The 25,038-nt window shown below is 48.8% G+C and overlaps 1 protein-coding gene and 1 long non-coding RNA gene across 2 annotated transcripts in view; one reads left to right on the forward strand and one right to left on the reverse strand.

Annotated features, from left to right (window-relative positions):
- Positions 1–1,532: 1,532 nt before the first annotated feature.
- Positions 1,533–5,102, reverse strand: LOC139265292 (uncharacterized). The gene is made up of 3 exons (XR_011593519.1): positions 4,587–5,102; positions 2,266–2,395; positions 1,533–1,916 (listed from the first exon to the last, which is right to left on the reverse strand). It is a non-coding gene; the product is annotated as an uncharacterized lncRNA (long non-coding RNA).
- A 1,416-nt stretch (positions 5,103–6,518) lies between these two features.
- The window catches only part of cops9 (COP9 signalosome subunit 9), a 31,163-nt gene continuing 12,643 nt past the window's right edge, over positions 6,519–25,038 (forward strand). The window contains exons 1-2 of the mRNA XM_070883375.1: positions 6,519–6,681; positions 17,438–17,510. Coding sequence (XP_070739476.1) covers positions 6,619–6,681; positions 17,438–17,510 — 136 coding nt within the window. The 5' untranslated portion in view covers positions 6,519–6,618. The remainder of the gene's footprint in view (positions 6,682–17,437; positions 17,511–25,038) is intronic.

The following is a 25,038-nucleotide window of genomic DNA, read 5'->3' on the forward strand; positions in this document are numbered from 1 at the left end:
CTACTGCACTGTACACACGCAAGATAGACTTCATAAAGTTTCCAATGACCAAAGAGGCACAGAATAAGAGGGCTATAGGTTTTGGATGAATTGCTGGCTTCCCCAAGGTTCAGGGTACAATTCACTGTATGCACATCGCCCTGCAAGCACCTTTACTCAATCTAAAGGTTTACCAAAACCAAAAGGGATTCCACTCCATGAACCTACAGATCGTCTGCGACCATACTCAGCGCATCATGGCAGTAAATGCCCAATTTCTAGGGAGCATCCATGAGGCTTTCATCTTGCGCGAGAGCAATGTCTCATGCCTGTTCGAGCGTCAGCCACAAGACCGGAGCTGGATGCTGGGGGACAAAGGTTACGGCCTCGCCACCTGGCTCATGACCCGCCCCCTCCGGAATCCTCAGACAGAAGCCGAACATCGCGAAACTGACAGCCATTTAGCTACACAATTGGAGTGTTCAAGCAGCGCTTCCGATGCCTGGACCACTCTGGAGGCTGCCTGTAATACTCCCCTCAGCAGGTCTCTGAGTTCATTGTGGTGTGCTGCATGCTACACAACTTAGCCATCATGAGGGAACAGGATTTGCCATTGGGGATTGCAGGACCACCTCAGGAGGGAGGGGTGGAGGAGGAGGAGGATGAGGAGGAGGATGAGGAGGAGCAGGACAAGGACGAGGAGCCTGGCGAGGAACCCATGCCACCACCACTACCACCACAGGGGAGGCCTCATGGAGCTTTTACCGCTGCAAAAGCCTAATGTCAGCAGCTCATAATTCAACACTTTGCTTGAAGAATGAACGGCACATTTGACCGTTGCCTGGTCACTCTATCCCGCCATGTTGACTATTCCCCTTCTTATTCTGCAAATGAGACACTACACAGGAATGGTTAAGGTGAACAAAAGAATTTATTAAACATACAGTAACTTGAATAAGATTTATTAAACATTGTAATTTGAATAACGTTTATTAAACATTTCAAAACTGGAATAAAATGTATAAAAAATTATTGTGAATTGGGAAACTTTAAAAACTTTTATAAAATAGCAACAACAACAAAACAGCAACAAAACAACAACAACCCCTGCACCGAATATCTTTCACCTCCAGCCCCTTCACCCACCCCTCACCCAAAACCCCCTCCCTCATGTCATGACCCTACCCAAGGTGGCACCAAGAGTTCATGCAGCAAGGCAACCAGGGTCCTGCCGTATTCGGGGGAGAGACAATGGAGACGCCATGTATGGATCCACTGGAGAAGCTCTGGTTATGGAAGGCCTTGCTTCTGAGTGGTGAGCCTCTTGCTCGGCCTCATCACTCACAGGTGATGTGGGTCTGGGTGTGACACCTGGGACTGTAGTCTCAAAGCTGGAGATAATCAATTACACGTGAGCATTGACAGCCTCGGTGGCTTCGCAGCTCGCACTGACAATCTGTGACCCGACCTCCGTCACGCTCGCGGATAGTGCCGCAATGCTTGCGGGAATCCTAGCCAAGACCTCCAGGAGCTGTCGGGTGAGCTGGAATCCCTCCCTGGACAGTCCCACCATGTCCAGGTGTGCGTCTGCCTGTCTGTCAGCAGACCGGCTTTGCCAACTCACCCTCCGGAGAGACAGCATACGGGATTCAACCGCGGGAGTGCATTGCTGCACGCCACTTGTACTCGGGGCCTCGGATGGCTCAAAGCCCGAAAATGTTTGTTCCATGGACGAGCTGCTGGCTGGAGCAAAAAGAGGTGTCGAGTGCACTGGCCCCCCACGTCCCCGGAATAGATTGATCGGTAAGCTCCTCTCGTGGAAGTTCCTCATCCCAGCCTCGCCCTGGTCCACCCCCACATGATGTGCTCCTCCAACCCCACATGATAGGCTGAGGTGGAGGCATCCATTGGAGGATGTGGTGCATGCAACTCCTCAGCTGGAAACAGAAACAACAGATGAGTGGTTAGCAGTAGCGGAGGGGTCAGGGTGACATGAGTAAGGTGACATAGCTCAGGTTAATTTGAAGGACCGCCGTTACTCCATTATATGTAGTCCAGAGACACTGCATCTCATTGCCCCAATCCTAGTCAACAGACACTGCATCACATTGCCCCAACCCTAGTCCATGGACACTGCATCACATTGCCCCAAACCCAAGTCCACACACACTGCATCACATTGCCCCAACCCTAACCCACAGACACTGCATCACATTGCCTGAACCCTAGTCCACAAACACTACATCACATTGCCCCAACCCAGCCCGGGGATTTTGCAGGACTTACCTTCAGTTTTGAATGGGGGCTCTGCACCTCCACAGGCAGTTGCCCTCTCTGAGGCATCGATCAGACCAGCCACTCTTTCATCGAGGTCTGACAGAGGCATGGTTCTCAGTGGTACACTGCCTTTCTTTCCCTACAAAGATGACAATGGGAATGGTTACCAGAGGGACCATCTGCTCTTGTGGCACACACAGATAGCGATCAAAGCACTTATACCATACTGTGTGTATTTAACACAGTCCTCTGTTTAATGACCCTGGAAGTAAAACGTGATTCATGAGGAAGATATCGAAGTGAAGAAACATCGTTTAAGATCTCAGGAAGCAGTTTTAATAATGTGTAACGATTATTCAAGGTAAATAAGGTGCATCACTAAGCTTGTGTCAGATTTATAAGTTAAGTAATGAAGGAGTGCATCAATAAAAATATTATTTACTCTGGCGGTCTATGGTCATTGAACCTCTTGCGGCACTGGGTGTGGGTCCTTCTGATCTCGTCAATACAAGACACCTCCTCAGCGATGCTGGTCCAAATACGCCGAAAAACTACTGGGGAAGGTTTTCTTGTACCTCTCCTATTTAAATCCCCCACATTCTCCTCTCCTCATTGGCCTCATTACTGAACTTCCTCGCTCTCTGCCTGCTCCCATCACTTTCCATCGTGAATGCAATCTAAAATTAGCTGATTCAGCCCTGGATGTACTGCACGTGCGCGAGCACTCCCTGACAGCTGACCAGAAGCGCAGGAAGAAGAAAATAATGGAAAAAAACCCCGGAAAAAATAAAATTTGCGCATGCATAGAAGGTCCAATTTTTTTTCGATTGTAAATTTCAACTCCGGCGCACAAATTCAGTTATGCAACACCAGATTTATCGCTATCGCTGTTCGCCGTTTGGCGAATTTTGCGAGGTACGGTGGTAACGGTAAACCAGCACTAAAATAAAATGTCACCGCGATTATCACCCAAAAACAGAGGAAATCGCGAAAGCTGAAATCCTAGCCCATAAAATTTAATTTAAACACTCATTTTTATATTAAAAACTTTGTCCATTAAAATAAGTTTATTGTTAACCCTATTAAAACACATTAAAAAAATTGCAAAAAATATATATTTTTTCTAAAACATTTAATTACATTTAATTTCAATTAATTTTAAATATGTGAGGTGTTTTATTTATCATGCTGTGTTTCATCACATTGTTACTAAGTATTATCAAAACCTCACGGAGCAATATGGAAATATTTGGGGTTGTTATGTATTGATGTGTGTATCGTCCTGGTACCTTAAATGTAATGTAAGCACAATGCTACACCACAGAGGGCGCTGTGGTGGGAAACCTGGAAGTGCCTGCAACAGGCGCTATAAAATGCTGACCACCACGCCTGAGAGGCACTCTGGAGGTGAACAATAAAGGACGAAGGTCACAGCAGTTAGATTTACACCAGACCGTGTGGAGTCAGTGATTTGTGTGCGACATACACCACATTGGCGACAAGGAAGCGGACGAACTCCACGCAACCATGGCTACTCTGGGCTCGCTAAAGGATTTTACCATAGGCAATGATTGGGAGGCCTTCACGGAAAGGCTCGAGTACTACTTCACAGCAAACGACCTGACGGAGGACACATACGCAATGAGAGAGAAGCGTAAGGCGATATTGCTCTCCAGTTGTGGAGATGAGGTTTAGTGTCTCGTCAGGGATTTGCTGGCACTGGGGGAGCGCCAGGGACAAGTCATACGAGGAGCTGACTGAACTCATTCATGACCAGTTGAAACCGAAGGAGAACATCCTCACGGCCAGATACAAATTTCACCATCACTGCAGACCTGAGGGCCAGGATGTCACCAAATATGCTGCGGACCTCAGGAGACTCGCGGCGCCATGTGATTTTGGCGCACACCTTGACGAGGCGTTACGGGACGTTTTTGTTATGGGGATTGGCTACGAGGGCCTCCTTCACAAGCTGTTAGCCACGGAACCCACAGTCACTCTGACAAAGGCCATCACCATCAGCCGGGCACATATGACCTCAACTTGCAGCACCAAGCAAATAATCCACAGTCTCGAACCCGGCAGGCACTGTCCACAGGATAGCGCCCACCACGGACAAAACTGCAGAACGTGGCTCTGCCCGGGGCAGAGAGCACGAACCTCGGGATCCTGGAACTCAGAGTCCGCTGAGGGGGGCCAATCAAGCAGCACCATGCTGGCGCTGTGGAGGAAGCCATGGGGCTCACCGGTGCAGGTTTGCGGAGTACACGTGCAATACCTGCCACGTTAAAGGCCACCTTCAGCGTATGTGTAAAAGAAATCAGACTCACCATGCAGCTGAGGAAATGGGGGATGATCCACCATCCAGCGATGAGCAGGTAGAAGATGATGAGGTGTTGGGACTGTACACGTGTACCGACGATTCGCCTCCAGTGATAAGGGAAGTAAAAATCAATGGAGTCCCTGTGAGTATGGAAGTGGACACGGACTCGGGTCCGTCGTTGATGAGTTGGAGAACTTTTGATAAACTGTGGATTAACCCAGCTGCACGAGCCAAGCTGGTCCCGGTCACGGCGAAGCTGTGTACCTACACCAGGGAACTGATACCTGTTCTTGGCAGAGCGATGGTGCAGGTACCCCAAGGGGACGAGACGCACGGTTTACCTTTGTGGGTCATTGCAGGCGATGGGCCGACACTCCTCGGCCGGAGGTGGATGGGGACGGTCCATGGGAGCTGGGAAGACTTCATTACTCCACAGGCTGCTGCTCCCCGGGTGCTGCCATGCCCCAGGTCCCCAGAGAGCAGTGCCGACCGAGCTGGAGCTGCAGCCTCATCCACCCACAGGCAAGCAGAGCAAGCCCCAGCCCCGGACGTCACACAGAGATCCTGTAGCCTCAGCCCCCACAGGCAAGCAGCCCTGCAGAGGCGGGCCTAGTGGGGTGGGGGGGGGGTGGTGAGCCTGCGGGGCGCTGCGGGGGTGGGGGGTGCGAGGGATCCAGGATGGCCGGCGGATCGGAGGGGCCCACGCAGAGGGAGAGTCGGGCGACGGCAGCAGCTGGAGGTCGGCGGCCACGGCGGCCGCATGAGAGGCCGCTACGGAGGCTGCCGGAGAAGCGATGACGACGGCCACAGGAGAGGCGGCAAGTCAGGTGGCAGCGGAGGCTGCGGTGGCGGAGGGCATCCGGAGTGGCGGAGAGCAAGATGGCGGCAGCCACGGTCCAGAGCATCAAAGATGGTGGCGCCCAAGGAGAAGCCTCGTGGAATCCTCCTGCATCAAAGATGGCGCCTTAAAAAGGAAATGCACCGCGAGTTTTAAAAGGGCCTTACCATGTGGTGGTCCCCACAAAGGACTTCTGTAAGGCAGAGCGAGTCTAAAATGAGCTATGTTAAGGTGAGATGGCGAATTTATAATAAGAATTAATTTTTTTAATGCTGAATGGCCACTGTATTTGTGTAAAATAATGGAGGAAGTACAATTAATGATAAAGGCTAACAAGGAAATCAGGGATCCGTTACCAGTTAATAACTAGTTAATGTACCAGATAACATGTACCATACTAACGCACTGTCTATGCCTACATGCCTTCCGTTGGACAAGTGTGATGTTATGTATTGATGTGTGTATCGTCGTCCTGCGTCCTGGTGGGGGGGGAAGTGTGATGTTATCGTCCTGGTACCTTAAATGTAATGTAAGCACAATGCTACACCACAGAGGGCGCTGTGGTGGGAAACCTGGAAGTACCTGCAACAGGCAATATAAAAGGCTGACCACCACACCTGAGAGGCACTCTGGAGCTGAACAATAAAGGATGAAGGTCACAGCAGTTAGATTTACACTAGATCATGTGGAGTCAAGTGATGTGTGTGCTACATACACCACAGGGATTACATTTATAATCCACAAGAGTGACATGGGTTGCAAATGACTTATATTGTTGCAGGAGTCTTTACTTTTAAGAGTTATCTTCCTTTGCTTAACAAAAACTCACCAAATGCAATGTGCTTGGATTTGCATTTTATTAATTGGCCAAAAAAATATGTTGCCCCAAAAATAATCACATTGGCTTAAAAATAATATGACTAAAGCATCCATCAATTTATATTATGTTATATAATATTTATATATATATATATATATGTATGTATATATAAATAAATCAGCCCGTGGAGCATCCTTGTGTCCCCAGCAGAGGGAGTTTGCTGCTGAGCCCGGAATTGACACTGATTTTCTCGGCGGCCCTTTTATCCGCGGAGCGACTTTCCAGCGACGCGGAGTGAGTGCTGGACGCCGGAAGTTCCGTCCGGTTTTGAGTCCGGGGTCGGAGACGGGCGGCGGTCTGGGACAGAAAATTCCAGTCACAATGAAGCCGGCGGTGGACGAAATGTTCCCCGAGGGCGCGGGGCCATACGTGGATCTGGACGAGGTTTGTGGGGAGGGGAGACCGCGTCAAACCGCCAGCATCAGAGGGAGGCCCGGCCTCAGCCCCGGGCACAGGGGAGGTAGGAGAGGAGGGGGGGAGAGGGGCCCCGGAGAGAGGGGGGAGAGGGGGGAGAGGCGCCCCGGAGAGAGGGGGGAGAGGCGAGAGAGGAGCAAGAGCCCGGGAGGGGAGGAGAGAGGGGCAAGAGCCCGGGAGGGGGGAGGAAAGAGGGGCAAGAGCCCGGGGGGGGGGGGGGGAGGAAAGAGGGGCAAGAGCCCGGGGCGGGGGAGGGGCAAGAGCCCGAGAGAGTCAGGGGGCCAGTGGAGAGGCGGGGGGAAGGCAGGAGGCCAGTGTTGAAAGAGAGAGGGGAAGGGCAAAGGCAGTGGCCCAGGGGAGGGCAAGGCAGAATCTAAGTCTGGGCACATGGGCTGAAGGGGCTGGGCAGAATTCCAGAGGGAGGGCTGGACAGGCAGAGCCCCCCCCCCCCCAATCCCTACAAGGCCTCTCTGGGGTGGGAGTGGGGAGTGAAGTAGTTGACTTAAGTGCCCCAGGTTGGGTGTCGTCCTCCCCGCCCCAGTTCCATTCCTACATCATCTATGGATTCTCCTCTCTTCTCTGCAGGGTCTCCTAAGGTGTGCTCTAAGACTCTGTCCTTCACCCTTTTTCCTTGTCTGCCTGCTGCCCCCTGCCCCCATGACAACATGATCAGTTGACTTCGGTGTGTGCGATAACGTCTCCATCACCATCCTCATTAACTATTACTGTGCTATCTACTGGCCCAACATCAGAAAGACCAATAGCTGGAATCTGAAACAAAAACAGAAAATGCTGTAAATACTCAGCAGGCCAGGCAACATCCGTAGAGATGGAAACAGAGTTAATGTTTCAGGTCTGTGACCTTTTGTGTTTTGATGAAGGGTCACAGACCTGAAACATGAACTCTGTTTCTATCTCTACGGATGCTGCCTGGCCTGCTGAGTATTTACACCATTTTCTGTTTTTGTATTAGAAAGACCAAAGCCACCCTTTCTGACTCCCACCAGTGAGCCTGATTCTAGATACCCTCTATGGCTGCTCACTTGGATTAAACCAGATGGCACACATGCTTGGTGTCCTGTTTACCCTGAGTTTCAAACCTCACCCCCTGGGGCTGAAGTACAACAACATACATTTATATTACACTGTTAATGTAGTGGAACATCCAAAGGTGCTTCACAGGAGTGGTAGCAAACAAAATTTGACATCAAGCCACAAAAGGAGATATTAGGACGGGTGAGGAGGTAAGTTTTAAGGAACGGCTTAAAGTAAGAGGTTTAGGGAGGGAATTCCAGAGCTTGGGGCCTCGGCAGCTGAAGCACAACTACCAATGGTGGAGTGAGTAAAATTTGGGATGTGCATGAGGCCAGAACTGGAGCAGCTGATGTCGATAGGTTGTTTGGCTGTAGGAGATTACAGAAATGGGAAGGAGTGAGGCCATGGTGGGATTTAAAAACAAAGATAAGAATTTTAAAATTCAGATGTTGCAGGACTGGGAGCCTTTGTAAAATCAGAAAGAACAGGGGTGATGGGGGAATGGGTCTTGTTGCCAGTTAGGATATGGGCAGCAGAGTTCTGGATGAGCTCAAAGAGGTTGGAACATGGGAGGCCAGCCAGGAGAACATTGGAATAGTTGTGTCTAGAGGTAACAAAGGCATGCATATGGGTTTCAGCAGCAGATGCGCTGAGGCAGGGGCAGAGACGGGCAATGTTACGGAGGTGGAAGCTGACTGTTTTGGTGATTGAGCAGATGAGGTCGGAAGCCTATCTTGGGGTGAAATAGGAGGCCAAGGTTGCCAAAGGTCTGCTTCAGTCTCAGACAGTTCTAGGGAGAGGGATGGAGCCATCATAGGCAGTCCCTCGGAATCGAGGAAGACTTGCTTCCACTCCCAAAGTGAGTCCTTTGATGGCTGAACAGTCCGATACGAGAGCCACAGACCCTGTTACAGGTGGGACAGACATTCGTCGAGGGAAGGGGTCGGTGGGGCTGGTTTGCCGTGCGCTTCTTCCGCTGCCTACGCTTGGCCTCTTCATGCTCTTTGCGTTGGGACTCGAAGTGCTCAACGCCCTCCCGAATGTACTTTCTCCACCTCGGGCGGTCTGTGGCCAGGGTCTCCCAGGTGTCAGTGGTGATGTCGCACTTTACCAGGGAGGCTTTGAGGGTGTCCTTACAACGTTTCTGCTGTCCTCCTTTACCACGAAGGAGTTCCGCATTAAGCATTTGCTTAGGGAGTCTCGTATCTGGCATGCGAACTATGTGGCCTGCCCAGTGAAGCTGTTCAAGTGTGGTCAGTGCTTCAATACTGGGGATGTTAGCCTGGTCGAGGACACTGATGTTTGGTGCGTCTGTCCTCCCAGGGGATTTGCAGGATCTTGCGGAGACATCGTTGGTGATATATCTCCAGCGACTTGAGGTGCCTTCTATACATCGTCCATGCCTCAGATCCATACAGGAGGGCGGGTATTACTATAGCCCTGTAGACCATTAGCTTGGTGGTAGGTTTGAGGACCTGGTCTTCAAAAACACTTTTCCTCAGACGGCCGAAGACTGCACTGGAGCACTGGAGGCGATGTTGAATCTCCGCATCAATGTCTGCCTTTGTTGATGAGAGGCTCCCGAAATATGGGAAATGGTCCACGTTGTCCAAGGCTGCGCCGTGGATCTTGATGATTGGAGGGCAGTTCTGAGCGGCGGTGACAGGCTGGTGGAGGACCTTTGTCTTACGGATGTTAAGCGTTAGGGCCATTCTTTAAATGCTTCAGTGAATACATTGACTATATCCTGGAGTTCAGCCTCTGAATGTGTGCAGACGCAGCCGGCGTCCACATACTGCAGTTCAACGACAGAGGTTGGGGTGATCTTGGACCTGGCCTGGAGGCGGCGTAGGTTTAACAGCTTCCCACTGGTTCTATAGTTTAGTTCTACTCCAGCGCGGAGCTTGTTGACTGAGGTGGAGCATGGCGGCGAGGAAGATTGAGAAGAGGGTTGGAGCGATGACGCAGCCCTGTTTGACCCCGGTCCGGATGTGGATTGGGTCTGTACTGGATCCGTTGGTAAGGATCACGGCCTGCATGTCATCGTGAAGCAGGCGAAGGATGTTGACAAACTTTTGGGGACATCCGAAACGGAGGAGGATGCTCTATAGACCCTCACGGTTGACAGTGTCAAGGCCTTTGTAAGATCGAAAAAGGCCATGTATAAGGGCTCGTGCTGCTCCCTGCATTTTTCCTGCAACTGTTGCGCTGCAAAGATCATGTCTGTTGTGCCCCATCAGGGACGAAATCCGCATTGTGATTCCGGGTGGAGTTCCTCGGCCACAGGGAGAAGACGATTTGAGGAGAACTCTAGCAACAACTTTCCCAGTGGCTAATAGCAGGGAGATTCCCCTGTAGTTGCCGCAGTTGGACTTGTCCCCTTTTTAAAAAAAAAAATGGTAACAATCACTGCATCTCTGAGATCCCCCGGCATGCTCTCTTCCCTCCAGATGAGAGAGATGAGGTCATGTATCCGTGCCAATAGCGCCTCGCCACCATACTTTAGTGCCTCAGCAGGGATTCCATCCGCACCCATAGCCTTGTTATTCTTGAGCTGTTTTATGGCTTTGCCTACCTCGTGCAACGTTGGAGTTTCACTGAGTTGGTGGCGTGCTGCGAGATGGAGTCGAGAACACTCGAGTCAAAGGCAGAGTTGGGATTGAGGAGATCTTCAAAGTGCTCCTTCCATCGGGCCCTGACCGCCTCGGTGTCCTTGATGAGTGTTTCCCCGTTCTTGGCCAGGAGTTGGGTGGGACCTTGGGAGTTTGGACCATAGGTGGCCTTGACTGCAGCGAAGAATCCTCGCATATCGTGGCTGTCGGCCAGTTGTCGTATCTCCTGTGCTTTCTTCATCCACCACCTGTTCTTTAGGTCCTGGGTTTTTTTGTTGGACCTGAGCCTTGAGCCGTCTGTAAAGTTGTTTTGCAGCTCCTGAGTTGGTTGTTGCTTGAGACTCAGAAATGCTTTGCGCTTGCGATCTATTAGTTCATCGATCTCCTGATCATTTTCATCAAACCAGTCCAGATGTTTTCTGGTTGAGTGACCAAGTGTCTCTTCACAAGCACTGGTTATAGAGGCCTGGAGGGCAGACCAAGCGCTGTGGGCATTCAGCATCTTGGGGTCATCAAGGCACGCCAGATTGGCTGTGAGCCGCTGGCTGTACAGGGCTCTCTTAGCTGGGTCTCTAAATGCCCCGGCATTAACTTTTTTGCGGAACTGCTTCTGCCCCCTCTGCTTTGGGGCAATGTTAATGTTGATGATGGATCGGATTAGGCGGTGGTCCGTCCAGCAGTCATCAGCTCCTGTCATGGCGCGGGTGATGCGCACATCCTTGCGATCCCTGGCTCGGATGATGACATAGTAAAGCAGGTGCCAGTGTTTGGAGCGAGGGTGTTGCCACAATGCCTTTTATTTGTCCCTCTGGCGGAACAGGGTGTTGGTGATGAGTTCATGTTCTACACATTTTGTCAGGAGTAGGGTATCGCAGGAGTTGGCTTTCCCTACCCCCTCTCTGCCAATCATGCCGCCCCAGAGAGCTGTGTCTTTGCCGACCCTAACATTAAAATCATCCAGAAGGATCAATTTGTCGCCCGTGGGGACGCGGGACAAGGATGTCTCAAGGTTGGAATAAAAACCATCTTTAGCCCCATCCATTGCATCGAGTGTAGGGGCATACGCACTGATGACTGTGGCACATTGGTTCCGGGATAGGGTAATACGAAGAGTCATGAGGCGTTCATTAACCCCACAGGGGGAGTCTTTGAGGTGGTCAACCAGCTCATTCTTGATGGCAAAGCTGACTCCATGAAGACGGCATTCTGCCTCTGGTTTCCCTTTCCAGAAGAAGGTATAACCTCCACCTTGTTCCTTCAACTGGCCCTTCCCCTGCCTGCCGGGTCTCGCTTAAGGCGGCGATGTCAATGTCAAAGCGTCTGAGTTCCCGGGCAACAATGGCGGTGCGGCGTTTCGGCCTGTTGCTGTTGGGATTGTCCATGAGGGTCCCCAACTTCATACTGACGAAGTGGAAGATGCCTGTGCCTGAGTTCTTTTAACATGGGGTGGTCACTGCACACCGGCAACTACATGGGCTTAGTTGAACAAGGTCTTGGTCCAGTGGCAACGGGGTCCAAGGCAACTGGAGACCAGGCACAGCTCTATAAGCCTAATTGCCTACGGTGAAGTGTTGGCCGTAAGCTCGGCACCGAGTAGTGCCATTGATGGTAGATGGCCCGAGGCTTGGTTGGGGGGCAGGCATTAGGAAGGTGACTTCCAAAGTTATTTTAAAATTTGAAGATTGATAAAGATTCCCAACTTATTTAAAAAGTTTCTAAGATGTAAATCAATAATGTATAAAAGTTTCCCCAGTTTAAAAAGTTTCTAAAGGTTGTTAAAAAGTCAAAGATGTAGATCAATAATGTTTAAAAGTATTTCGATTAAAAGTCTAAAATGTAAGTTTTAAAAGTTTAAAAGTTGGTTAGGAGTTTATGAATTTGGGTTGAATGCTGCCGCCGCGGTCCCTTCAGCTGGTTCCGGGCTGGCCTCTGAGTCCTTTTGGCTGGTTCGACGTCCTCCGAGTCCCTTCGGCCGGTTCCACATTTCCCTCCCCCCCCCCCCCCCGGAATCTATCAGCGCAATGCACACCTGGTGTGCGACCACAGGGACAGGCATGGGCAGGTGTGGAGTCCTTTTGGCCCGGGATAGCCCAGGACCGGTGTTGAGTCGTTTCGGCCGGCGCGGAGTCCCTTTGACAACTGCAAGATAACGTTTATTTGTTGTTCCGCTGGGGCTGTTCAGGGCCCGCTTATGTGTTGTCCTGCTGGCCCGGGACAGAGGCGGCCGGCACGGGGGTCCCTTCGGCCCTTAGCAAATAGGTGCAGGAGTAGGCTATTCGGCCCTTCAAGCCTGCACCGCCATTCAATAAGATCATGGCTGATCATTCCCTCAGTACCCCTTTCCTGCTTTCTCTCCATACCCCTTGATCCCCTTAGCCGTAAGGGTCATATCTAACTCCCTCTTGAATATATACACTGAATTGGCAGGGAATTCCACAGGTTAACAACTCTCTGAGTGAAGAAGTTTCTCCTCATCTCAGTCCTAAATGGCCTACCCCTTATCCTAAGACTGTGTCCCCTGGTTTTGGACTTCCCCAACATCGGGAACATTCTTCCCGCATCTAACCTGTCCAGTCCCATCAGAATCTTATACGTTTCTATGAGATACCCCTCATCCTTCTAAACTCCAGTGAATAAAGGCAAAGTTGATCCAGTCTCTCCTCATATGACAGTCCAGCCATCCCTGGAATCAGTCTGGTGAACCTTCGCTGCACTCCCTCAATAGCAAGAACGTCCTTCCTCAGATTAGGAGACCAAAACTGAACACAATATTCTAAGTGAGGCCTCACTAAGGCACTGTACAATTGCAGTAAGACCTCCCTGCTCCTATACTCAAAGCCAAACATACCATTTTGCCGCCTTCACCGTCTGCTGTACCTGAATGCCAACTTTCAATGACTGATGAACCATGACACCCAGGTCTCGTTGCACCTCCCCTTTTTCTAATCTGCCGCCATTCAGATAATCTGCCTTCGTGTTTTTGCCACCAAAGTGGATAACCTCACATTTATCCACATTAAATTGCATCTGCCATGCATTTGCCCTCTCACCGAACCTGTCCAAGTCACCCTGCAGCCTCTTGGCGTCCTCCTAACAGCTCACACCACCACCCAGTTTCGTGTCATCTGCAAACTTGGAGAGATTACACTCAATTCCTTCATCTAAATCGTTAATGTATATTGTAAAGAGCTGGGGTCTCAAGAACTGAGCCCTTCGGCACTCCACTAGTCACTGCCTGCCATTCTGAAAAGGACCCGTTTATCCCGACTCTCTGCTTCCTGTCTGCCAACCAGTTCTCTATCCACATCAGTACATTACCCGCAATACTATGCGCTTTGATTTTGCACACCAATCTCTTGTGCGGGACTTTGTCAAAAGCCTTTTGAAAGTCCAAATACACCACATCCACTGGTTCTCCCTTATCCACTCTGCTAGTTACATCCTCAAAAAAATTCCAGAAGATTCGTCAGGCAGGATTTCCCTTTCCTAAATCCATACTGACCTGGACCGATCCTGTCACTGCTTTCCAAATGCGCTGCTACTTTATCCTTGATGATTGATTTTAACGTTTTCCCCACTAATGATGTCAGGCTAACTGGTCTATAATTACCCATTTTCTCTCTTCCTCCTTTTTTTAAAAAGTGGTGTTACATTAGCTACCCTCCAGTCCATAGGAACTGATCCAGAGTCGATAGACTTTTGGAAAATGAGCACCAATGCATCCACTATTTCTAGGACCACTTCCTTAAGTACTCTGGGATGCAGACTATCAGGCCCCGGGGAGTTATCGGCCTTCAATCCCATCAATTTCCCTAACACAATTTCCCGCCTAATAAGGATATCCTTCAGTTCCTCCTTCTCACTAGACCCTCGGTCCCCTAGTACATTCAGAAGGTTATTTGTGTCTTCCTTTGTGAAGACAGAACCAAAGTATTTGTTCAATCGGTCTGCCATTTCTTTGTTCCCCATTATAAATTCACCTGAATCTGACTGCAAGGGACCTACGTTTGTCTTCACTAATCTTTTTCTCTTCACATTTATAGAAGCTTTTGCAGTCAGTTTTTATGTTCCCTGCAAGCTTCCTCTTGTACTCTATTTTCCTCCTCTAAATTAAACCCTTAGTCCTCCTCTGTTGAATTCTAAATTTCTCCCAGTCCTTTTTCTAGCTTTTTCTTTTTCTAGCCAATTTATATGCTTCTTCCTTGGTTTTAACACTGTCCTTAATTTCCCTTGTTAGCCACAGTTGAGCCACCTTCCCTGTTTTATTTTTACTCCAGACAGGGATGTACAATTGCTGAAGTTCATCCATGTAATCTTTAAATGTTTGCCATTGCTTATCCACAGTCAAACCTTTAAGTACCCTTTGCCAGTCTATTCTAGCCAATTCATGCCTCATACCGTCGAAGTTACCTTTCCTTAAGTTCAGGATCCTAGTTTCCGAATTTACTGTATCACTCTCCATCTTAATAAAGAATTCTACCATATTATGGTCACTCTTCCCCAAGGGGCCTCGCACAACAAGATTGCTAATTAGTCCCTTCTCATTACACGTCACCCAGTCTAGGATGGCCAGCTCTCTAGTTGGTTCCTCGACATATTGGTCTAGAAAACCATCCCTAATACACTCCAGGAAATCCTCCTCCACTGCATTGCTACCAGTTTGGTTAGCCCAATCAATATGTAGATTAAAGTCGCCCATGATAACTGCTGTACCTTTATTGCGCACATCCCTTATTTCTTGTTTGATGCTGTCCCCAACCTCACTACTACTATTTGGTGGTCTGTACACAACTCCCACTAGCGTTTTCTGCCCTTTGGTATTCCGTAGCTCTACCCATACCGATTCCACATCATCCAGGCTAATGTCCTTCCTTACTATTGCATTATGGCCCAGGACAGAAGCGGCCAGCACGGGGTCCTTTCGGCCAGTGGCTAGGGAATGGAGTTTGTGGCTTGGACCAAAGACACTGGCTTTGGTCTTACCAATATTTAGTTTGAGGAAATTATTTATCCAGTACTGGAGCTCGGACAAGCAGCATGACAAATCAGAAGCAGTGGAGGGCTCGAGAGATGTGGTGGTGAGTCAAAGAGGAAGAAGTTATGATTCAGTTGTACAGAGCCTTGGTTGACCCCATCTGGAGTACTGTGTTCAGTTGTGGGCACTGCATCTCACGAAGACCTTGGAATAGTTATAGTACAGATTAATCAGAATGATAACAGGGCTTAAAGGGTTAAATTATGAGGACAGGTTCCATAAACTGGGCTTGTATTCCTTTGCATTTAGAAGGTTGAGGGGTGTTTGAAGTGGGGAATCCAGAACAAAGGGGCAGAATCTTAATATTAGAGCCCGGCAATTTAGGAATGAAATCAGGAAGTGCTTTTTCATGCAAAAGGTGGTGGAAATCTGTAACACTCGCCCTCAAAAGTCTGTGGATGGAAGGTCAATAGAAATTTTCAAAACTCTGATTGATGGACTTTTTGTCAGGTCAGGGTGTATCAAGGGGTACGGATCAAATACGGATAAATTGAGTTGAGATGCAGATCAGCTACGATCGTATTGAATGGCGGAACAGACTCAAGGGGCTGAATGATCTACTCCTGTTCCTGTTACAGTGAAGCTTCCATTATTTGCACTCCTTTTATCTGCCAAAGGTTTTGCAAATTAGACCCTGGCACAAGACCGTGCCTCATTTATCTTTTGCTATTTGTAGTCTGTCTTTCCTTGGTGAGTACAACTATATAACTTTTGATTGAGACTATACTTGTCTTCATTTTCCTTTCCTTGGTAGTGCTGTACCATATATACAAGATTAAAATTTGTGGGGTTTTGATGTTGCAAAATGTAATAGGATTCATACAGACATATGAAAGTGAATTGGTACTGGGCCATTTGTATACATGCAGTCCAGTCTGGATGGTTGCATGATATTCATCCCCATAACCATCTTTTTGTATAAGGTATTTCATAGGCTTCCCCACATTTGTGGATTGTTATTTTATATTTTCTCTCCTTACTCCAGCTGAGAACACAGACAGGTAGTCTGATTCCAGGTGTAACCTGCTATAAGGATATAGTGATTTGGTAGCATACTGGTTACGTCGCTGGACTAGTAATCCAGAGGCCAGGACTAAATAACCGGAGACGTGACAAATCCCACCACGGCAGCTGGGGAATTTAAATTCAGTTAATAAACCAATCTGGAATAAAAAGCTAGTATCAGTAATGGTGACCATGAAACTACTGGATTGTCGTAACAACTCATCTGGTTCACTAATGTCCTTTTAGGGAAGGAAAACTGCCGTTCTTACCTGGTCTGGTCTACATGTGACTTCAGACTCTCAGCATTGTGGTTGACTCTTAACTGCCCTCTGAAATGGCGGCTCACCACCACTTTCTCAAGGGCTAATGGGAATGAGCAATAAATGCTGGCCTTTCTGGCGACGCCCACATCCTGTGAACAAATAACATTTTAAAAGTGTGAATGCAGTCTAAGCTCTATCCTGTTTCTCCTTTTCGAGTGATTACATTTGTCAGTGTCTGCTAATAGCATCGCCAAAGTCAGGAATTCACTGTTGGAAATTAAAGTCTGGCTCCTACTATTCTTAATGTGCATTACCTTCTATATTTCAATATTGTATTTTCACCTTTTATTATTTTTCTCCCTTGCAATAAGGCAATGAGTTGTACTAGAATATGAATCCACAGGCAGCACTCCAGTACATTGGTCAAATGGGCACTCTTCATGTGCGAGCCTGGGCAGTGAGTGTTGTCAGGTTGATTATGGACACAACACAGCCCAACCAATCCTGCCATCACCCAATGTCCTTTCCAACAGGAATCAGGAGTAGCAAACCTGGTTATTTTTTTCCCCTCCATTAGTTCATTTATAGCTTCCCAGTTGGATCAACTAACTCGGGATTGAATCTGGAATCATGTGGTTAAGTACCACACTATATTTACTCTTTTAACTCACCGGGAGAAGCTGGGCTTTGCTATTTTTCTAAGATCAAATGATTAGCAGTCCTTGTACTCCATAAAATGTCTTTAAATAACTCCAGTCATTTTGTTTATTTTTCAGGCAGGGGGAAGTTCGGGACTTCTGATGGATCTTGCAGCTAATGAAAAAGCAGTCCATGCAGATTTCTTTAATGGTGAGACATTCTTCAGTAATCTCTTGCACTATTACACATGCTCAGCTGGTTTTATTGTTAACTTGGAGTGGCAGTCTGAGTAGCCTCTGTTTTAATTGTGGTTAGGAATTCATTTCCATTCTTGGACTTTTTTTTTGTACACTACATGTATCTGTGCCCTCTGACTCAGATTGTTTGAAATATATCTCACTATTTCTGTCACACATTGCATTTGGTTGTTGCAGTCTCTTACTATATTCTGATCTAGCTCTAACATTTTTGAATATGCTGATGTGATTTCTGTTCAGTTACACAAATCTTTTTGTGTCAAGCATTTGTTCATCTGCTTCATCTTTTCTCAAGTCTCTGTCATTATCACTTCGTACACTGAATCTTCTTCACTTGCAAAGCTCGGTGGTTGCAGGTAGGTCTGTTTCTCCCTTTTCTTTACTTTAAAATCTGGCTAATGCTGTTGTGTCCTTGTGAACTGCTACCCAACATTATTGGGACAGTTGGATTAAAATGGATAACCTTTTGAAGAGGAGTTATTTCCTTTCCTCCTCCATCATCTGTTTTAACAGGTGATCATTCCTGATTATAATCGCTCAACCATTGGTGGCCGTGCCTTCAGCTGCCTGGGCCCTAAGCTCTGGAATTCCCTACCTAAACCTCTGAAAAAGAGATTTATTAACATTTGCAAATTAAGAATTACTTTTACATTTATTCTGATATTTTCTATTTTGATTTCCTGGCTGGTCAATGAAATGTGGTTTTCATGTTACCCCAGGTGACATTTTTTGAAAAGATCCCTGCGCACAATAAACCAGTGGGACAGTTTCTCAGTGCAGTCGTGACTTGGGATATTTAGCTGCTGTTAATATTGCTCACAACTAGGGGGCAGGTGCTGTTATTTGCACTGCTCGGGAGCAATAAAGCACTTGTTCATTGCAGCAGTCGTCAAAGGCTGATTTAGGTTCTGCATGTTAGTTGCTTATTTCAAACATAGGTTTGTAAAATTATAGATGACTTGTCTGCTGGATCTGTAACAACTTCAGGCACCCAGTATCTGTATCTCAGTTTAGGTACGTGGTGAGGCACAGAGTAAAGTTTAGCCTCTCTGCTCCAATATTGTGCCCAGGCTTCAACCCCATAACAAAATTCCCATGCAATCTTGCTACACCAGCCATTCTGTAGCCTTGGAGTAAAATTTTTAACTCCAAGGCAAATTTGCATAGTCCGCTCCCCCTCCGCCCCAAACTTATTTGAAGTAGGGCCCTCAGTCAACATCATCTTAAGCAGTCCCCCAGAGTTGAGGATGACTTGCTTCCACACTAAAATGAGTTATAACGTGACTGATGAGACCAATGTAGGATCTACAGTCTCTGTCACAGGTGGGACAGATGTAGGTTGGAGGGACTAGTGGGCGGCGTACTTGATATGTAGTACGTTCCTTCCACTGTTTGTACTTGACTTCCGTGTGCTCTTGGCGAAGAGTCTCGAGGTATTTGGCACCTTCTCAGATGCTTCTCCACTTGAGCGGTCTTGGGCCATGGATTCCCAAGAGTCAGTATGGATGTTACGTTTTTTCAGGTTGCTTTGAGGGTGTCCGTGAAGAGTATTCTCTGCCTTCCTGGGGCTTGCCAACCATGACATAGCTTGGAGAAGCGTGCTTGTTTCGGGAGTTTAGTATCGGGCATGCGGATAAGTGGCCCACCCATCAAAGCTGATCGAACGTGGTCAATGCCTCGATGCTGGGGATGTAGGTGCGGCTATCCTGCCAATGAATGCACAGGATTTTGCGGAGGCAGCGTTGGTGGTACTTCCCCAGTGCTTTGAAGTGCCAACTGTACATAGTCCATGTCTCTGAAGCATATAGGAGGGCGAGTATCACTACTGCTCTGTAGACCATGAGCTTAGTGCCGGGTTTGAGATCCTGGACTTTGAACACTCTTTTCCTCAGGCGGCCGAAGGCTGCACTGGCACACTGAGGGCAGTGATGGACTTTGTCATAGGTGCCTGCCCTTGCTGATAGTAGGCTCCCAAGGTATAGGAAGTGGTCCACATTGTCCAAAGTCTCGTCATGGTTCTTAATAATCGGGAGCAGTACTGTGTGTCGGGGGCAGGTTGGTAGAGAACCTTTGTCTTATTGATGTTTAATGTAAGACCCAGACTCGTACGCTTCAGTGAAGTTGTCAACAATGGTTTGGAGTTCAGACTCCAGGTGTGCACAAACGCAAGCGCCATTTGCATATTGTAATTCAATGACAGATTGGACGACACAGCCTTGCTTGACATTGGTCTGCATTTGGATCGGGTCTGTGGTGGATCCGTTGGTAAGAATCATGGTTTACATATCGTCGTGAAGCAGGCGGAGGATGGTGACTAATTTTTGAGGGGAGCCGAATTTGAGTAGGCTCCATAATTCCTCATTGACAGAGTTGAATGCCTTTGTGAGGTCAAAGAAAGCCATGTACAGAGGTTGATGCTGCTCATTCTATTTTTCTTGGCTTTGTCGCGTGGTGAAGAACATGTCCGTTGTGCGGAATCCACATTTCCACTCTGGGAGGAGCTCTTCAGCCACTGGGAGGAGACGATTGAGGAGAATTCTTGTGATTATTTTCCCTGCGACAAACAGCAGGGAAACTCCTCTGTAATTACCGCAGTCGGACTTGTCACTTTTCTTGAAGATGGACATGATTACGGCGTCTGAGATCCCCTGTCATGCACTCCTCCTTCCAGAGAAGAGAAATGAGGTCGTGGATTCTCCACCATGCTTTAGTATTTCGGCTCCATCTGCTCCTGAGGCCTTGTTGTTTTCTTAGTTGTCAGATGGCCTTTTGTGCCGAGGTGGTGACTGGAAGCACGCTGTGGGATGGAGACAAGGACACTGGCGTCAAAGACAGAATGGTATCCTCCTCCTGACGAAATTCTCAGAACATGGTCTTATCATAACCAACACCTTGCTTCGTCAGAAAGACAAGTACAAGTACAAGAGCTCCTGGCAACACCCTCACTCCAGGCACTCGCAACTGCTCGACTACATCATCGTCCGAGCGAGGGACTGCAAGGACGTCCGCATCATTCGCGCCATGACTGGAGCTGACTATTGCTGGACTGACTGCCTAATCCACTCTGTTATCTCCATCAACGTAGCCTCAAAATGGCGGGGGAAACAGAAGTGCTGCTGCAAAAAGTCAACGCTGAAGCACTCAGACCCTGCAAAGAAAGCCCTATTCAGCCAACGCCTCACAGCCAACCTGACGACTACCAATGAACTGGAGCCAGAGTGTCCACAGTGCCTGGTCTGCCCTCCAGTCCACCATAATTAGCACCTGCGACGAGACTCTTGGTTACTCCACCAGAAAACACCAGGACTGGTTCGATGAGAATGACCAGGAAATCCAGAGCTAATCAACCTCAAACACGTTATTTTTGAACTGGAAACAACACCACAACTCGAGCGAAAGAAACCCGATCTATGGGCAACTGAAGGCCGAGGTCCAACAAAAAACTCAGAACCTAAAGAACAGATGGTTGGAAAAAGCTCAGGAGATCCAGCAACTAGCTGACAATCACGACGTGCGTGGATTTTTTAGCGCAGTTAAGACCACCTACGGCCCAAGCACTCAATGTCCTATTTCACTGAGCCAAGAACGGAGGGGTGCTCATCAAGGACAGAGAGACGGTCAGTGCCCGCTGGAAGGAGCACTTTGAGGATCTCTTCAACCAGGTCAACATATAGCAGTTGTAGGAATAATAGATTGGGATTTAGTTTTTTTTAATCAAGAATTTTTCTGTCAAATGCTTAAATTGGTTCTTGAGTTAAACTAAATAAATTGACTCAACTAAAAGGATACATTTAACTCCGCTTACCCCAAAGATATCGAGGATTGAACGCGGCACTGTTTAATGTACTATAACTACAATATTACACCCAGTCGCCCACCTCGAAGCTGTTGTACATTTGTGTCAGCTCGCGCTGGAAGCTGCAGTGGCATGCTCCAGCTCTTTATAACCCCGACCTGCGGAGATGTTCTCTCGCAGGTCGGGGTGGCCCAAGATGTCCAGGTTGCCGTTTGGAGCATGGGCAGGAGCATCAGCGGGGCCCTAGTAAAGCGGAGGAGCGGGAAGGTCGTGGCGGACTTGCACCGAGTGATTAGGGCGGAGGAGTGATGACGGATCGTGGCTGAGATTTGGTCGGTGATCGTGATGGAAGTTTGGCGAATGTTTGGTGCGGCGGAGGAGCGGTGAGAGATCGTGGCGGAGGTGCAACGAATGTTTGTGGTGAAGGTGCGGCAAGAGATCGTGGCGGGGGTGCAGCGAATGTTTGTGGCAGAGGAGCAGGGAGAGATTGTGGCGGAGGTGCGGCGAATGAGGGTACAGGACCCAGAAGGGCCCAAGGGCAGCACGGGCCTGCCCACACTGCGATATGTGTGCGCACTAGGTCCGTGCAGCAGAGCAGGCCTCCTGGTTAACCCTTGCCACTGGATAAAGACCGAGCTCTGATGTGCAACGGTCACCACACATTAAAAAAAAACAGGCATCTTCCAACCCCTCAATTGGAGTTCAGGACTGGAACATCGGGTCCTTCATTGAAACATGTGCACTCATGTGGAAGCAAGTCATCCTAGTTTGAGGGACCACCTATGATGATGACTATTACACTGTTTCTATATAGTCCAGGATAATATACTTATCAATGCAATTTCACAAACAAACTTAATTTAATTTCAGAATTACAGCTAAAGCATTAACTATATTCAATTTAATGTAGGAAGACTCCATGTAGAATCACAGTATCACAGCCTCAATTTAACATAACATCAGTTATGAGGATTTAGAATACTTGCTTGACAACATTGGGACTTTTCTGTATAACAGGTAGCAATTATGCTCTTTCTACATCTTGGATGATATAACCATTAAAAGAAGTTGGATGTTTTTATATCAAAACACTCTGTCTTCCCCTGCACAATGCACTAATTTTAGCCTCAAGGGTATGTCTTCAATGAGTTGTCTGTAAGCATTTGGAATGCACTGCCTGAAAGGGTGATCATAGGCAGTCCCTCAGAACCTAGGAAGACTTGCTTCCACTCCTAAAGTGACTCCATAGGTGGCTGAATAGTCCAATACGAGAGCCACAGACCCTGTCACAGGTGGGACAGACATTCGTCGGGGGAAGGGGTGGGGGGGGGGGGTGGGTGGGACTGATTAACCACACGCTCCATCCGCTGCCTGCGCCTGACCTCTTCACGCTCGCGGCGTTGAGTTTCGAAGAGCTCAGCGCCCTCCCGGATGCACTTTCTGCGCCAAGGGCGGTCTTCGGCCAGGGACTCCCTGGTGTCAGTGGTGATGTCGCACTTTACCAGGGAGGCTTTGAGGGTGTCCTTGTAACGCTTCCGCTGCCCACCTTTGGCTCGTTTGCCGTGAAGGAGCTCCGCCTAGAGCATTTGTTTAGGGAGCCTCGTGTCTGGCATGCGAACTATGTGACCTGCCCAGTGAAGCTGATCGAGTGTGGTCAGTGCTTCAATGCTGGGGATGTTAGCCTGGGCGAGGACACTGATGTTGGTTCGTCTGTCCTCCCAGGGGATTTGCAGGATCTTGCGAAGACATCGTTGGTGATATATCTCCAGCGACTTGAGGGGTCTTCTGTACATCGTCCATGCCTCTGATCCATACAGGAGGGCGGGCATTACTACAGCACTGTAGACCATGAGCTTGGTGGTAGATTTGAGGGGCTGGTCTTCGAACACACTTTTTCTCAGGCGGCCAAAGGCTGCACTGGAGGCGATGTTGAATCTCCGCATCAATGTCTGCCGTTGTTGATAAAAGGCTCCTGAGGTATGGGAAGTGGTCCACTTCGTCGAGGGCCGCGCCGTGAATCCTGATTACTGTGGGGGCAGTGCTGTGTGGTGCTGACAGGCTGGTAGAGGACCTTTGTCTTACGGATGTTAAACGTAAGGCCCATGCTTGCATATGCGTCGGTGAATACATCGACTATATCCTGGAGTTCAGCCTCAGAATGTGCGCAGACGCAGGCTTACTGCAGCTCAACGACAGAAGTTGGGGTGATCTCGGACCTGGCCTGGAGGCGGCGTAGGTTAAACAGCTTCCCACTGGTTCTGTAGTTTAGTTCCACTCCAGCGGGGAGCTTGCTGACTGTGAGGTGGAGCATGGCAGCGAGGAAGATTGAGAAGAGGGCTGGAGCAGTGACACAGCCCTGTTTGACCTCGATCCGGACGTGGATTGGGCCTGTAATGGAAGCTCTGGTAAGGATCGCGGCCTGCATGTCGTCGTGGAGCAGGCGAAGGATGTTGACAAACTTCTGGGGGCATTCAAAACGGAGTAGGACGCTCCATAAGCACAGTGTCAAAGGCCTTTGTAAGATCGAAAAGGGCCATGTATAAGGACTGGTGCTGTTCCCTGCATTGTTCATGCAACTGTCGCGCTGCAAAGATCATGTCCATTGTGCCCCGTAGGGGACGAAATCTGCACTGCGATTCTGGGAGGAGCTCTTCGGCCACAGGGAGAAGATGGTTGAGGAGAACTCTAGCGACAACCTTCCCAGTGGCTGATGATGGGGAGATTCCCCTGTAGTTGCCGCAATTGGACTTGTCCCCCCTTTTTAAAGATGGTCATGTTCACTGCATCTGAGATCTCCCGGCATGCTCGCCTCCCTCCAAATGAGAGAGATGAGGTCATGTATCCATGCCAACAGCGCCTCTACGCCATGCTTTAGCGCCTCAGCAGGAATTCCATCCGCATCCGTAGCCTTGTTATTCTTGAGCTGTTTTATGGCTTTCCTTACCTCGTGCAGCGTTGGAGTTTCACCTGAGGTGGTGGCGGGTCTCATGCTGCGGGTTGGAGTTGAGAACACTCGAGTCAAAGGCAGGATCTCGATTGAGGAGACCTTCAAAGTGTTCCTTCCAGCGGGCCCTGACGGCCTCGGTGTCCTTGATGAGTGTTTCCCCGTTCTTGGCCAGGAGTGGGGTTGAGTCTTGGGAGTTTGGACCGTAGGTGGTCTTGACTGCAATGAAGAATCCTCGCATATCGTGATTGTCAGCCAGTTGTTTTATCTCCTGTGCTTTCTCTATCCACCACCTGTTCTTTAGCTCCCGGGTTTTTTGTTAGACCTCAGCCTTGCGCCGTCTGTAACATTGCTTTGCAGCTCCCGAGTTGGGTTGTTGCTTGAGGCTCAGAAATGCTCTGTGCTTACGATCTATTAGTTCTTGGATCTCCTGATCACCAAACCAGCCCTTGTGTTTTCTGGTTGAGTAACCAAATGTCTCTTCACAGGCACTGGTTATGGAGACCTGGAGGGCAGACCAAGTGCTGTGGACATACAGCATCTCAGGGTCATCAAGGCATGCCAGATTAGCTGAGAGGCGCTGGCTGTATAGGGCTCTCATAGCTGGGTCTTTAAGTGCCCCGGCGTTAACTTTTTTGCGGCACTGCTTCTGCTGTCCCCTCTGCTTTGGGGCTATGTTTATATTGATGATCGGATTAGGCGATGGTCCGTCCAGCAGTTGTCAGCTCCTGTCATGACGTG

This window comes from Pristiophorus japonicus, chromosome 6, assembly GCF_044704955.1.
Source record: "Pristiophorus japonicus isolate sPriJap1 chromosome 6, sPriJap1.hap1, whole genome shotgun sequence".
Classification (NCBI taxonomy): domain Eukaryota; kingdom Metazoa; phylum Chordata; class Chondrichthyes; family Pristiophoridae; genus Pristiophorus; species Pristiophorus japonicus.